At 34.1% G+C, this 14,766-nt stretch overlaps 1 protein-coding gene across 2 annotated transcripts in view; it reads right to left on the bottom strand.

Moving 5' to 3' along the window:
- The window catches only part of LOC111148491 (ubiquitin specific peptidase 25), a 134,071-nt gene that overhangs the window by 88,570 nt on the left and 30,735 nt on the right, over positions 1–14,766 (bottom strand). For both annotated transcript variants that reach the window (XM_022505076.1, XM_022505086.1), the window contains exon 4: positions 5,093–5,216. In XM_022505076.1, the coding sequence (XP_022360784.1) occupies positions 5,093–5,216 (124 nt within the window). The remainder of the gene's footprint in view (positions 1–5,092; positions 5,217–14,766) is intronic.

The raw sequence follows: 14,766 nt of genomic DNA, 5'->3' as shown, positions 1-14,766 counted from the left end.
CAAGGCTATGAAATAGAAAGTATGCAATAGCTACAAATCCAGGTATTAAGTCTGTCAGTAGAGAAAAAAACTAGCACTGCAAATCTCAGAGCTCAAAAATAGCTTATAACAAAATATAGCATGCCAAAAGAGGCAACCCCAAAAGCCACAAATCAAAAACTAATTCCCACTACCCATCACCTGCTTTTCTTATCTTTCCAACACTGGTCATGACCATGCAGCAAAATAAAAGGATGACAAAACGTTTTGCTCTTTTGATCCCACACACTATATGGAATATTTAAAGCACTTACTTATGACAGATGTTCACCTTCCTATTAAGTTTTTATTGTACTGATTTTGATTTTTGGGTTATTATGCTAGTTTTATTATGCTGGTGGTGTTGTTTAAAATTTAAATTACTTAAATTGCATTATCGCAGTAATGTTGAAAACATCCCACTTTAAATCATCTAAGTATGTTTAGGGAAACATCATATACACTGAAAAACATACATATCATTTAAGCTGTATAGACCAACAAAAAAGAAAGGAGGAAGGGAAGGAAGACAAAAAGGGAGGGTGTGAAGGAAACATTTTGTTGATTTCCTTTTTTAAGAAAATATAGTATTATTAGAATCACACTAAACCCATGAGTTAGTTTAAGGAGAACTGACCATTTTTACAATGTTCAGCCCTCCAAGGCACCTAGGTGGCTCAGTCACTTAAGAGTCTGACTCTTGATCTGGACTCAGGTCATGATATCAGGGTCATGAGATTGAGCCCCATTTGGGGCTCTGCACTGGAATGTAGAGCCTGCTTAAGATTCTCTTCCTCCCCTTCTGTTCCTCCCCCCTCTACCCACCCTCGCCCCCAAAAATTACAAAGGTCAGTGCTCCAATTTGTAAAATATAATACATTTCCAATTATTTATATACTCATTAATGTGTCTCAATAATATCCTCTAATTTTTTCCTCAGAAGTTCTTGCCCATTCATTAAATTTATTCTTAGTCTGTCACAGTTTTATGTTTAAATGGTAGCTTTTTAATATTTCTCACTATCATTCTTTTTTATACATAGAAATATACTTTTTGCATATTGATTATCAAACTGTTCAAAACATGCTTTTTTGGGAAAGAGTATTTTGGGGGGATAATCTGCATATGATAACACACATCTTAAATGTACAGCTCAGTGAAACTTTTTACATATGTATAAACCCATATGATCGCCACTCAGATCAAGATACAGAAAATTTCCATTATTCTAGAAAATTCTCTCATACCCTTTTCTCAGCCAACAGTGTCCTCTCCACCTGCCAGAAAATTAACATTCTTTTATTGCCATAAATTTGTTTTGCGTATTTTTAAACATCACATAAATGGAATCACTCAGCAGTCACTCTTTTGTTTTAATTGTTCATAGTTTTTAGTTATTATGAATAAAGCTACCATGTACGCTTTTCTCAAGGGTCGCTACCAAGGGGTGGAAACACTAAGTACTAGCATAGTATATGTTGAAATTCATTAGAAATTCCCAGTTTTCCAAAGTGGCAATTCCATTATACATTTTTACCAACAAAATGTGACCATTCCAGTTATTCCACATGCTCACAAACACTTGGTATTTTCTATTTTTTCATTTTAGCCATTGTGATAGATATATAGTAGTGCCTGATCTCTCATGGGATGGCTCAGGAAGTACACACTACGGAGATGACCATCACTGATGCAATCTATAATCATACCCAGCAAGGCAACATAAACACAATCATGTGCTGAGGGAAAATTAAAGAGATTCTATGTTCCCAACAGAGGCTACCACTGCCTGTCAGACCCGTGACTCCTGCCAAAAGTTGACTTGTCTCATTTGAGGAAGGATACACTGTATGGGGTATGACTCGCGCCCAATTCTGGAAGACTGACTACAAAGAACCTTTGACCACCCACCTCTCTCCTTAGTCACCCCAACCCTTCTTGGGACTATCAGTGGTGCCTCATTATTGACACTTTTTCATTTCAAGTTACAGCATTGCTATTCCAGTCTTATCAGTCAGTCAACTCTGGCCACAGTCAGCCCTTGAAATGAATCTGGTTTTATATTTTCGATTCTTCAGACCAATTGTAATCTGACAGTGGTATATCTTTTTATAATAAGAGCTACTCAAAAAAATGGAATAATAAGCATTCTATGGATCTTTAATGATACATAGGCATGTGATATTGTTGAGTCCTAGAATTATTTTCACAAAACAACTAAAAAGATTTATAACTGCCTCCCGCACTACTCCTATTCAACACATCTTCTTACAGCCATTTCCTCTCACAACAGCTTCCTCAATAATGATCAGGATGAAAAGGGTGGGAGTTATAGAAACCTATTTTAAAAATTCAGAATCCCACTCTAACCATTCCTGGACATGATGCTTTTTTCTTTCCCCTAATGAAAATTTTAGGACATCCTGGTTGGGAAACCCCAGGTTGCTCCCAATCCTCTACCCAATGAATTCAAAGTCATTTTATGAGACCAGTCATTTTCACAACAAACACATCACAGACACAAATCAATTACAATGTCATTTATTAGCAAATTTCAACTATCCATATTCCACTTGTTCCCTATCTAAGCATTAGTAACCAAGAGATAATTAATACATCCAATGCTGACATTAATTAAGGAGTAATTACATTAAGAACCACACTTTAAAAATGTTCAATTTCTTAAGAAATTTCACCATGGAATTTATGAGTACTTAAACAAAGGATTTTAAGATATAAAAAGATAGGCTGTAACTCATTTACTCATAATGCAGTATTCCAAATGTATGAATTGATATTATTATCTGCTAAAATATAACCATCATCATATGATACTAGGAATTTGGAATACTAGGAATACTAGGAATTTTGTTATGCAAACTTTAGTAATGAATAAATTTACTTTTAAGCATGACATATAAACTTTTTCTTAAAAATACATAATTTCCCCTTTTGAATTTAGAATCCTAAGCCTATTAATAAACCCATAGGAACAAATATCTCTTTGCCAAATGTTTATAGCTAGAATTCTTACATTTCCTTTTTTCTGACACAATGATTTGCATATGTGCTTATTAACTGCACATTTTACATTTAACACTTTGTTAACTGTAAATTATAAAATCTACAAATACCACAAAAAACTTGTATTTTGCAACAGTAAATTAATATGACTTACTTCTACAGAACATAATTTTTTATGTAACATTTTATGGCATATTACACTACATCAAATCTCTGTAATGTTATGTACAATAAAAATATTTATGAAGTATTCATTATTTTAAGAGTATATTAAAGCTTAGAAGACCAAGAATAAAAAAGAACACTATCTTAAGAGATATTTGTTTCCACCTGGACAAAAACAATTATCTAGAACAATATATAACATATACATTAAATTTTATAACAGATAAGGAATGATTTTAATCCTTTAAAGTTATTTTTACTTATTAACTAATTAACACATGCTATTTTAATCTGAAAACACATAACACTAAACTACTGACACTATTCGCATGTAAGCTTCCAGACTTTATTCTATTTGTACACTAATATAAACTCATTTAAACAAAAATATACATACACTTTAAAAAACAAGATTTGGTATATATTATGGTATATATTTATGTACAAATATATATAATATAGTATGTGTTCTATTTTATAATCTTTTATACATAATAGGTCATTTCCTTTAGATATGATATGCAAGTCATGTATTTCACATTTAAAATATTTCTCACCAAAGTTGTCAAGTTTTATTATTATTCAAGACAATTATTTCATTCCAATCCATTTTTGAAACAAACATAATTTTACAATTTTTCTAAATCCTTCACAAAATAAGCCTAATTACAATGTCTAAAGATAATGTATGAATTTTGGTTTTTCACTTAAAATTACTGGCATTAATTGGTATCACCCCCAATTGTAAAGGACAATGAATTTTAATTTAAGTCTTTCTATCTTTCTATAACATCTTATGAAGTAATATTTCCAAAGTAACATTTAAGACATTAAAAAGTATTACTAAAAAAAATTATGTGCCTGCTAAACATATCATTTGGAGACATCTCTTACCACACAGTAATCTCAGATTACTTAGAAAGAAATATACTAATGATACCATGCCAAGGGAAATTATCTGAGAAAGCTGGTACATTCCAAACAACTTGTGTTATAGGGAAAAGAACACTGGAGTCCTAAGATTTACTTTAGCTGTGTACTTTTGCAAAATCATTTAACCTCTTAAAAGATCAATTTCTTCTTCAATGAAATAGTTACCACTGCCTCCACAGAGTTGTTTAGAAGATATTATATTTTAAGGATTTTTTTTGAATCAACATTGTTTCATGATAAAGTCAAATTTATTTTTATTTGATCCATAAATGTCAAAATGTTCCAAACTGAAAAGTTTTCATTATTAAATCAAAAGGTACATTCTATCACACATCTTGGAATCTTGCCTATTTCTTAAAAACAAAACAAAACAAAAAAAAACTTATAAATATACTATTACATTATAGGTCAGAAGATGGAGAGAACTAAGCCCTGGGCTAAATCCAGCTGGCAGCCTATTTCTTAAAACAAGATTTACTGGACCATAGCCACACTCATTAAATTATGTATTATCTATGGCTGTTTTGGCACTACTATACTAGAGCTGAGTAACTGACAGAAACCAAATGATCAACAAAGCCTAAAATATTTACTATTGGCCCTTTACATAAAAAGTTTGTTGACCCCTGCTATAAATGACTACAAACTGAATTGGACAATGTATCTAAAAGAGATGAGGGAAGAAAAAACAAATCAAAAAATTATTAAAATATACACCTAAATTAAATGCCTCATAATGACACTCCAAAATCCTAAAAATCTAAGCTCCAAATGCAATCAGAGCTAGAATATGGAAATTTTGGTTACAGAAAATATAAAAACAATACTAAAGTTTATTAATGGATTTATTTAGAATAACAAAGTATACCTTTGTGCCTCTTGAAATTAAAGCCAATTATTATTTCTATTATAAAAAGTACTTATATCTACTTTATACAAATTATGTTTTTACCTGCTAATGGCTTGCTCCTCATCAGTTATTCCAGTCTCCCTGAATGCCCTGTTTGATTCCGCCAAACTCAAGGCAATTGCTCTCTGAAGATCATCTTTATCATCTCCAGTGAGATCAATCACATCTGAAAAGCAAAACTATCTTTCTCAAAATTAAAAGTCAAACAAAATGAAGGTAATTCATATCATGGGGATTTTATACCCAATATATTCTTTCAAACCAAAGTCAGCACCAATTTAATTCTCCGTAAGAGCTCTCTGAAGAGACTGCAAACACATTTTAAATTGTTTATATTTTAAAACTTAGTGTTTTTCCCTAGAAAACATGCCTAAAGCATTAAAAGTATAAATATTTCTCACTGTACAGGAATCTCAAAATTTCTATGAAGCTTTTGATTAAAAGCTAATAAGCAGAAAGACCGCTAAAAACAGGTTTTTACCAACAAAAATTGAAATCAACATAATTAAACATTTACATTTGCTTTCTGAAGTTTATCCAAATATACATACGCTACAGGTCATGCATACTACCACCTAGACATTATCTAACAAAATATAATAATAACTGAGATCTCAAAAATTATGCTTCAAAATTAAATGACCATAAATACACAAACATAAATGTTTATGTATACATTTTTTAAAGACTGGAAGAACATATTAAACTGTTAACAGTGGTTAATTCTGGGGAGAAGGGTTATGGGAAGAGGAACAAAGTATCAGGACCTTTCACTTTCTATTTTAAACACTACTCTACCATCCAAATTACTGAATGAACATGCAGTCCTCTCCATTTAAAAAAACTTTTCATTTCACAGAAAGAAATATACAAATAAATGATACCATTTTCTTTTGTTCTTTTTCTTTCTGTTAGAAAGAAAATAGTCTTGATGCTGTAGTTTTTCCAAAGAATAGAGGCTACAGCTATTACTACCTTCAGAAAGAGCTTTTTAATCTAATTTCCCAATATATACTAGTCAATTTCCTTCACTTAAAAGATGGCAATAATACTCCCATTGTCATAAGAACCATAATATATTGCTAAGGATTACAAAACAGTATGATAAGACAGAAAGCTACAGCTTTGTGTGGTTAGGCTTATGCTTACATGTATTTTGGATATGTTTTACATTGATTTTGTTTATTTGTATTTGAGACATGTTAAAAATCAAATTTTTCTTTGTAATCTCAAAAAAAATTTTTTTGCAAGAGAAACATGAAAAGGGGTAGGTGATGGGAAATAAAATGCCTGCATTTTACCATCTGACTCTAGGATTATGTGTAGTTACTAAAAAAGAATGTGCCACACTTACTGAGAAAGAAAAAATGCATATGGACAGTTTTAAAAGTCTACTTCTATTGTTATCCACACTTTTTCTCTGAACAGTCGCTTACAAAAGGATATTTAAAAATATTAGAAATAATAGTTGGCTATGGAAGGTGTTTTTTAAATGTCTTTAGGAAGTATAATAAAACCTCATGAAAATATAGTAAGTAGGGTCCAAAAAAATTCGGTCAAGTAAAATGTAGAACGGAACACAGCAAGGTAACTGAAATGATGGAGCATGCCTACATACACCAGCAGGCCAAAGGTTTCCTAAGTCTTGTTTACAAGACCCAAGTCCGCCTAGATCACATCTGTAGACGGATGTCTCCCAGGTGGAGCCATCCAGGCCAGCTTCCAAACTGATGAAGCGGCTAGGACTAGAGAGGCATGAATGCGCCTCAAAAAATGAGAACTATCTTGGTTATTAAATAATGACCAGAACTCAAGTGAGTAAAGAGAGAACAATATAAGTAAAATAATAATAATAATAATAATAATAATAATAATTTGAAAATCAGAAAGAAGCAGAAAAACCAGTTTGGGGGATATGATTAATTAGCCCTCAGACTCCATTCCCTCATCCTCTTAGTGTGATTTCTTCAACCACAGAATGTAGAAAGATGAAAACAAAACAAAACAAAAAACACATCTAGTTTCCCAATTCACTTACAGTTACAGTTCTGAATAAAATTTAGGTTCCACCAGCTAGATGCACTAACAGGGGACACAGAAGGTGGAAGCGAGGGGGAAGCCTTTATCCTGCTGCTTTGGGCTATTTTCTCCAGCATGACTGAACGGATACAGGTTGTTCCACACAGCATTCCAGTGTCCAATTTCCAGATTCGGGGATATCAAGAGATAGAGAGAAGTGGCAACTAGACTCTGCATACCAATGTTCAGGCACAGCTCAATGGCAGTTACCTAATCCTGCATGCTTGTTCTCTGGGCTGCAGCTCCAGAAGTATGTTCTTGAGCTCAGCGGTCCCAGAGGCAGCCTCCTGATTCACTACCTTCCTGACAGTGGCAGAGCGAGCAGCTTCCCTGGCTGACCAGTCCTGCAAGAATCTGGGAATCAATTCCCAAGGCTGAGCCAGAGATCCCTCTTCCAGTCTATCCAGTGATTTTTTTCTTTTTTTAAGAACCTAATCCCCTGTATTAAATTTCTTCTTTGAAACTATCCGGAGTGTTTACTGTTTCATGTCTGACAAGTAAAGGAACTGCTAGAGTAGAAATGCATTTAGAAGTAGCAATTTATAATTAGAGCTTTTCATAATTTAATTCTAACTTAAGCAACATAAAAGCAAAAAACAAGGCAAGGTGTTTTTAACCCTATTTCATAAATAACTGAAGTTGTGAGAAATGAAGTACACCATCATTAAGAACAAAGAATGGTATGGTAGACGGACTTTAAATTTAAGTTTTCTATTACATCTTTCCTCTACACTAGCGATCTCCAAGAGTGGTCAGTGGAGCCTTGGGTATTCCCACATGACCCTAAGACAGAAGGGGGTTCCATAAGTAAAAGATATTCTCATAAAAACACAAGATGTTATTCGCCTTTTCTCCCACAACATATCTGCACTGATGATGCAAAACAACAGCATCTTTGCCCAAATCAAGGCAGTAGCACCAACTTCTCTGGGCAATTCACTGTACTACAACCACACATACTCACTACTAAAAAAGGGGGGGGGATTTTATCTTATTAAATCTCAAACACTGAATTACGTATTCTTCATTCTATATGACAAAACAGGAAGTATGCATAGTACATCTGCTGCATCCAAAGTAAGCTTTCACTCAAGAGAAAACACTAGTGCAATGCTTGAGTTGCAAGTCAGTTAAACTGGCTGATTTTTTTTTTCTCGGAACTAACGAATCACAAGCTAGGATTTCTCAAACTTCAGAATTTGGCAGATATTTTTCGAGAATAAACAAAGTAAGCCTGTCATCTAAAGGAGAACAAATGAAAGTATGTGTTGCCAATGAATAATGTGGACTTTTCAAGCAAAAATGGTAACTTTGGAAAACTTTTTTCTATTACTATGCACACATCTTCCCAACACCTAAAAGCTTTTCTGGGGAAAGCAAGTGATAATAACAATTTTGAATTGTTTTATAGTGCAGACATTCTTCCAACATTTAGAATGAAATCTTTTCCCATAGTATGATAAAATCATGCATAAGTAAATCCATTCAAAGAGTAAGGCAAGTTTCTAATATTTGGTTTTTGACCCATTTCCTGACACAGAGTTCCAAAATCATTTAGAATTTCCTGGGTGATAGGAGCACCTTTTGCTCTAATGAGAGGACTCCTGGTAGACTCCCGTATAGCTTCAGGATGAATGCTGGTCACCAGAGAAACCACACCCAGATGAGAAGCTTGGAACTTTAAGAGGAACTTTTTTCTCCCGGGAGGAAAGAAGGGCTAGAGATTAAGTTAATAATGCATCATGCCTACCTGATGAACCTTCCATAAGTCCCTAAAGTACGGGGTTCGGAGAGTTTCCGAGCTGGTGAACATAGCCACATGCTGGGAGGATGGCACACCCCAACTCCATGAGACAGAAGTTCCAGTGCTTGGGACCCTTCCCGACCTTGCCCTATGTACCTCTTCATGTGGCTGTTCATCTGCATCCTTTATCATATTCTTTTGATACAATAAACCAGTTCATGTATTAAGTGTTCCCCTGAATTCTATCAGCTATTATCACAAATTATCAAACTCGAGGAGGAGGTAGTGGGAACCCCCAATTTGTAGCCAAGTCAGACAGAAGTGTGGGTAACCTGGGGACCCACTACTTGTGACAGGCATCTAAAGTGGGGGGCAGTCTTGTGGGACGGAGAGCCCTTAACTTACAGAATCTGAAGCTAATGTCTGGTAGAGAATGTCACAACTGAATTGACTTGCAGGATACCCAGCCAGTGTTGGAGAATCAGTCAGGTGTAGAAAAAAATTCACGCATCTGGTGTCAGAAGTATTTTGAGTGTAAGCAAAGGAAGAAGCAAGCAATAGTATTCTTTAATGCTAGAATGATAGGCTGATCAGAGACTATTTGGTCCTTAACTGAAAAGGTGGACTTTTTACTTAAAGCCATGGAGAAGGTTTATTTATTATTTGTAATTTCATTTTAATTACAATAATTTTCTCCACGATGTTCCCATTACTCCATAAAACTTCTTTCCATAGGATATTTAAAACAATACAGCAATCCTCAAAGATTATTATAACCTACTCATATACCAAAAATGTATGAATTTAAGACCAAATATTAACAAATGAAATGTTATTTCAATAGAATGGTTAAACATGAGTTTCTTCTTTTTCTAGAGTTAGAACGATTTCTCCTATAATATGAAGCATGTAATGAACTATTTGTTTCACAGTGAGAACTAGCCCTTTATGACTTTCTTATATACTTATACTCAAAAAGGAACAGAGAACACACTTGGCTATAAATAATTTCTAACAACTGAAACAACTTCTAATTTCAATTATAAAAATTTATACTTTTTAAAATTCCATCCAAATACTTGAGTATTATGAATATTTTTATATTCATATAATATATGAATTTCATAATATATGAATTTCACTGAGAGAAGACCTCAGTGAAACACCAAACTTTGTTTCAATCAACCCTCCCCCTAGTACTAACATGAACGCAACTCAAGGGCACAAATGTATTAGTGTTAGCTGAATAACACTATAGAAAATCTCAAGTTACAAAAGCCTCCATCATTTTTAAGTCTGCCCAAATTAAGACATTTTTTTTCTGTAACATACACCAAAACGTAACACTCGCCCTAATAAATCTTCCACTCTCCAAAGGACTACCATTTGAGTAAAACTTAAATACCAACTATGAAACATTTCTCTGCTTACTCTAAAATATAGGCAGCCATGAACTTAACCAGGAATTAGACTTTATATGTATGCATTATTTATAACTCCTAATTCATTTTCCCATAAAAACCGTATATTAAAATGACAGGAGACTTCAAAGTTAGTTTACAAAAGTCAATTTAGCCCACAATACAGTTGAAACAACAGATGTAAAGATTCTGATTTTAGGAGACAAAGAAAAAGTTCTTCCATTGTTTTCCTTACCTACATAGGGTTAAACCTAAGGGAAATCTCTCCCCCCCGGCCCCAATAAGTCAAGTTTATATTTACCACAGCAAAGACTTCTAGGCAGGGGAATAATATGAGTAGAAAGAACTGCTTGGGGTTTTAGGAGTTAAGAGTGCTGATAAGAGTTTGACAAGAGCTGTAATAAAAAATACCAAGCAAGAGCAACTGAAGGGAAAAGTATGCAAAAACTGACAGAACTGCAAACTAAATGATTATTTTGGGAGATCAGGAAGAGCTTGTTTAAAAAAAAAAAAAAACAAGAAGAAGAAGAAGAAAAACCACTAGGCCACCAGAAGAATGAGGATGCCCTTGAGACAGGCAAATATGAACAAAGGGATGGTCAACAGATGAGGAATAAGAAACCGACCACTCGGGACGCCTGGGTGGCTCAGTTGGTTGAGCAGCTGCCTTCGGCTCAGGTCATGATCCCAGTGTCCTGGGATCGAGTCCCGCATCGGGCTCCTTGCTCGTCAGGGAGCCTGCTTCTCCCTCTGCCTCTGCCTGCCATTCTGTCTGCCTGTGCTCGCTCTCTCTCTGACAAATAAATAAATAAAATCTTTAAAAAAAAAAAAAAAAAAAAAAAAAAAAGAAACCGACCACTCTCACCCTCACTAACTTTCTTCACCACGGCTGTATCCACACCATTCATCTCTTGAGCCAAATATCCTCCTGCATAGCCTGGGATGCACCTGCCTCGGACACCTACAAGGATTACTCCCTAATGTCACTCAGATGTCTGTATAAATATGAACTCATCCAAGAGGTCATTCCCCAACAGACTCTTCTGTCTTGGCGTATCTCCTGCCTGACATACAACCACATCCCTGTCACCCTCTGCCCCTTTACCCTCCTCTGTTTTTCATGAACCTACTACTACGTGACATTATTTATTTATTGTTAACTGTCTTTCCCCTAAATAAACTGAGACTCTGTTTCCTAATGGCCTAGAAAACTACCTGATACAGATGAGGCAATCAGTAAATATTTGTTAAACAAATAAAGGCTAAATCTAGACTATGGAATAGAGATAAAAATGAGTGGGTCATCTTCAGAGTGGCATTAATTAAAAGACTTAAGGATATATGCTTTATCCACCTATAATTTTTTCTAGTAGTGAAAGGACAAATAGCATCATAAAGTATCATGTTAGAAGAACAGTACTTAAAAGCAAGAAGATATACAAAATGTAAATTTTTTTCCCACCCCACTCCCCCATTCTCCTCTGCTCCCAGTCAGCTCTTAAGATGTTCCAACTTTTCCAATCTTCTCACTGCTGAACTCAGATTCTCTCCAACAGTGAGGTCCGAAAAAACCTTCTGTGATGATGGAAATATACTATTAATCTACACTATCCAACACTGGTGGCCACTAGTCACATGAGACTCCTACTGAACACTGAGAATGTGTCTAGTGCAACAGAGGAACTAAGTTTTAGCATTAGTTTTAAGTTATATTTAAATCTAAGTTGCCGCATGTGACTATAGGCAACTATACAGAACAGCTCAGCTCTAAAAGATCTTGTTCTGTTTTTAATAATAGCTGCTGAAATTATAATGGCAGCATTGGAAAGGGAAGTGAATAGTAAAGGAGCTGTTCCAGAGTTTTGTCATAGACTTGACGGTTTTCCAACTTGGACTGTGAAAAAAAATTAAACATTCAGTATTAGTCAACAAAAGTTATAGCCCATGGCTATCATTCCTGCAATAAAATTTAAGAAAATTCATAAAGTTACACAAATCATTTTGCAGTACATGTCTAACAGAATTCTAAGTACACACTTAGAATAGAGTGGAAGCCTAACATATCTGCATACTACTGGTTACAATAACTTCCACGCCACTGTAGTATCTCATTTTTAAGGTTAACCTTGACTTTTGGGGAATCATCAAAATAGTTTTATGCATTAGAAATCTCTATGGAAAAATAAATTTAACTTCCTTTGCATTAATTGCTTTTCTATCCACATTTGAACAACGGGAAAAATACTGGCTTTCAATTAATAAAATCCTAAACTGCTCAGCATAAGCAATTTACCCTTAGCAGAGATGAATGTAACAGATTTGGCTCTATTTATCACGTGAGCTTTAAATCACTGTGAGGCTGGCCAAGCAATCTAAGAGCAGAGTTCTAAGACAGAACCTCTCACTTTCTATGCAATCCTTACCTACTAATTCAATTCCTTTTGGGGGGGAAAAAATACTCTGATTCTAAATTTGTAAAGGGTCAAACACCTAACAGTCATTCTGATGTGTTATACCAATTTCTCTAAAACTTATGCCAGTAATATGTGGCATTACTTTCTGTGTTAAAATTACCTACCCAAATCCCTCTCATCTTTTGATCCATACTTTGATTGCTCAATTGTAGTACATCTTGTTCTGGTGGGCATATACTGTTTTTTTCCTGTTTTAAAAAAGTTCAAAAGAATTTAATGGTCATGAAAGAAAGAATGTAACTATTTGATTTCAAGTTGAGCAAAAGCCTCGCATGGTCATGTCTATGACAGATTTTGCCATGACACAAAAACTTAGCAGAATCTATTAAGTATATACCTATGATATCGCAACATCTTGGATTGTTTCCTAGTCCGTTCTGTATTAGTATTTTTACAGCATAACTCCAACACAATTTTACTCCCAACTTAAGCTGGAGGTGTGAAGCATTCATTTGACAATTCACAATATCCAAACTAGACAAGAGATCCAAGTAGTGAAAAAGGATGCCTAAAATTTTAGCCAATATTACAACAAATCATTTAGGCAAACAAATGATTTCCTCAGAATTCAGCAGAGTATGGAAAATTACAAATGCAATAAAAAGACACCAAGTACATTACTACTTAATTTGTTATTATGCAGAGTATAAGCTTTCCTTGAAATGTTTTCTTTTTCTCTCAAGAATGAAAGGTAAAAAGGACAATCATAGTCCCACTAAGTACTAAAAATGTAATTACTTCTTCAATATTAAGTGAAGGTTCACAAATATGTGTAAAATCTTTAAACAAAGTGATATAGTTATATCTTCTGACCTATCCAGCTATGCATAACAGAAAATTTCCCCAGAACCCCCAAATGTGACTTCTATATTTCTTCAAAAGCTAACCTCTTCTAGTCATTAAAAAAAGATGTATTTTATCCCTTCTAAAGGAGCTTATATCAACAAGGAATCTTATGTATTTAGCATTAGAGACTCTTATTTCAAAATATAGATTTTTTTTTTTTCTCAGCACCATAACCAATAGATGGCACACTTAAAGTCAGCAAGGTTTTATGTTTTAGCCCTGGTTGTCAGAGACTCGATACTTAGAAGGAATAAAAAAAATATTTTCTTAATTAAAATACATGCCACATTTGAAAAATTAAGTTAACTACGGTCAACTTTCAAATAACAATGTATTTCATATAAAATGGAGAAAATGCTCAAAAACAATCTTTATATCTAGAAAAATCCCTTGAGAACATGCTCATACTCTGATCATTCCAATACACCAGACTCCAGTAGCACTTACATACTTTTATCAATAGAGGCCTGTGTTTGAATATATATTTGTAATTATTTCCTATCTTTCTTCCTCACATGTTTTACCACTCCTTCCAATTAAAAATACACAAAAGACTCCATTTCTTCCTAAGACCAATAACATAGTAACTTAAAAAAAATCTGTTGCCTGTAAGACATCTCCTTACTTTCTCACTTTTACACCATGTAACACTACTGTGACACTGCCAAATTTCAATGCTGAATCTATTTCCTAACGGCAACTGTACTTCTTAGAACATTATGAAATATGGTACAAATTTGTTAAATGGAAAAGAATGTTACCTCATCAGGTATTTTTGTCACAGTTTGGTACTATTATAATACAATCACCACATTACATTTTTACAAGGGTTTTTCTCAATAATCTGCAAACAACTTTATGGACACACCATCCAACTTATTGAATTACTAAGTATAAATTAGCACTTTGGTGAGAAGGATAGCACATTTTATTGACAAAGAAACCACAATAGCACACAATTAGCTCAATATGATAATCAGGTTGTAATGAAATCAGAAACTCCGTATCTCTACCATTTTTTTAAAGTGAAATATAAAATTACTTAATAAAGGGCAAGTGGGTGGCTCAGCTAGTTGAGCGACCAACTCTTGGTTTCAGCTCAGGTCATGATCTTGTGATCTCATGAGATCAAGCTCCATATCAGGCTTGGCG

The sequence above is a fragment of the Enhydra lutris genome, unplaced genomic scaffold (genome assembly GCF_002288905.1).
Source record: "Enhydra lutris kenyoni isolate GAN:26980312 unplaced genomic scaffold, ASM228890v2 scaffoldscaffold2, whole genome shotgun sequence".
NCBI lineage: Eukaryota > Metazoa > Chordata > Mammalia > Carnivora > Mustelidae > Enhydra > Enhydra lutris.
The sequence above is the reverse complement of the archived record's forward strand: the minus strand, read 5'-3'. Positions and strand labels throughout refer to the sequence as shown.